Here is a 1,871-nt window from a genome sequence, read left to right on the forward strand (position 1 = left end):
GGATAATAAAGCATCAACCCCAGTGAGATGTTCTGTGATCTCTACCCAGGACATTTCTTCCCCACACTTTCTGTATAATTGAGATGACTGTGCTAAGGGGGAAAATAGAAGAAATTCACTGGGCCTGGCTGGTGTGGCTCAGTTGGTTGGGCATCATCCCCTGCACTGAAAGACCACAGGTTCCACTCTCAGTCAGGGCACATGTCCAGGCTGCGGGCTTGATCCCCATTGGGGGGCCAGTAGGGGCCGGGTAGGGTGCAACTGATCAATGTTTCTCACATCAATGTTTCTCATTAAAAAAAAAGAAAAAGAAGAAGAGCCTGGCTGGCATGGCTCAGTGGTTGAGTGTTGACCTATGAACCAAAAGGTCACATTCAATTCCCAGTCAGGGCACATGCCCAGGTTGCAGGCTCAATCAACAGTGTGGGGCGTGCAGGAGGCAGCCAATCAATGATTCCCTCCCATCACTGATGTTTCTATCATTCTCTCCCTCTCCCTTCCTCTCTGAAATCAATAAAAATATATTTAAGAAAAATTTTTTAAAAAATTCACTGGAAGGATATGTGAACCAATTATTGCTTAGTCCAAAGACAGAAAGAAATCTTAAGCTTTCTTTCCTACATTTTTTCAAATGTTGACAGTTTTTAAAACTATACATCTCACCCTAGCTGCTTTGGCTTAATGGATAGAACACTGGCCTATGGACTGAAGGGTCCCAGGTTCGATTCTGGTCAAGGGCACATGCCCAGGTTGCGGGCTTGATCCCGAGTGTGGGACATGCAGGAGGCAGCCGATCAATGATTCTTTCTCATCATTGATGTTTCTATCTCTCCCTTCCTCTCTGCAATCAATAAAAACAAACAAAACTATACATCTCATTACTATATCATTTTAACCTCTTTTAAGAAATCTTACCCCTCTGGCCCCAATCCTGCTGTTTTCAAGAATTTCAGCAACCACTGGACAAGCCTTCAAGGCGGAAAGGCCCCAGAAGCTAGTGGCACCGAACTCCTTTTCTCTGTGCTGCAGGCTCCCGCTGCCTTCGCTCCTCGGGCACGTACCTGATCTGGGGGCTGCCGGCCCGTCCTGCAGCTCCAGCGCAGGCCTCGCCTTCTCCTTCAGTTTCGGGCTGTGCTGACCAGGTTTATGTCCGAGAAGGTGGTACTTGTAGATGTCCATCATCAGGAACTCGTTGAACTGCACGTGCTCGTGCCGCTTCAGGGGCGTGCCGTGGCTGGACCAGCTCAGCCGCTGCAGGTGGATGCACAGACACTGAGGGAGCTGCAGGTGGGAGAAACCGGAAGCGCTGAGTGTCGGGAGCGGGCCCCCAAGAGGCCTCGAAAGCAGAGCCGACCAGGTGCGTGGTGTGGGCTCACCTTCCCCAGTTTTAGCTGCTTAACAAAAGTGGTCCTCTGGTGCTCCACCTTCTCCCCATTCAACGTCCCTTTGGCTTCAATCTGGAATAAAAGGAACAGCATCCATCTGCTGAAATTCTGGAAAGGACATCTCTGGAGAGAGGCCCATCAAGTTGGTGCTTATACCTGCACTCAACTGGCACTTGACTGCTACCTGATGAACTGAACTCAGCTGCCCAATGATTTGTGGGTTTTCCGTGTTTTATTTCTTAAGTACCAGCGACAGTGGAGGCAGGGGAAATAAAAGAAGCTCTGACACTGGCATTTAATCTATTCTGTTGTGTCTTTAAAACCTCCATTCCACACAGTCCCTCCTAATTCAGTTGCTTAGGGAGGTAGGCAGGTAGCACAGGTAAGGCGGGTGTGAGATAAGAGGGAATGGAGGGGATTGTAGCGAATCGGAGAGGGCATGTCCAATCTCAAAGCATGGCACCAAATTTCTTCTTTAAATATTAT

The 1,871-nt window shown here is 48.8% G+C and overlaps 1 protein-coding gene across 2 annotated transcripts in view; it reads right to left on the bottom strand.

Moving 5' to 3' along the window:
* The window catches only part of USP30 (ubiquitin specific peptidase 30), a 21,169-nt gene that overhangs the window by 9,718 nt on the left and 9,580 nt on the right, over positions 1 to 1,871 (bottom strand). For both annotated transcript variants that reach the window (XM_006762027.2, XM_015562845.1), the window contains exons 9-10: positions 1,377 to 1,457; positions 1,062 to 1,281 (exon numbers count right to left, since the gene is read on the bottom strand). In XM_006762027.2, the coding sequence (XP_006762090.1) occupies positions 1,062 to 1,281; positions 1,377 to 1,457 (301 nt within the window). The remainder of the gene's footprint in view (positions 1 to 1,061; positions 1,282 to 1,376; positions 1,458 to 1,871) is intronic.

This window comes from Myotis davidii, unplaced genomic scaffold (assembly GCF_000327345.1).
Source record: "Myotis davidii unplaced genomic scaffold, ASM32734v1 scaffold478, whole genome shotgun sequence".
Classification (NCBI taxonomy): Eukaryota; Metazoa; Chordata; class Mammalia; order Chiroptera; family Vespertilionidae; genus Myotis; species Myotis davidii.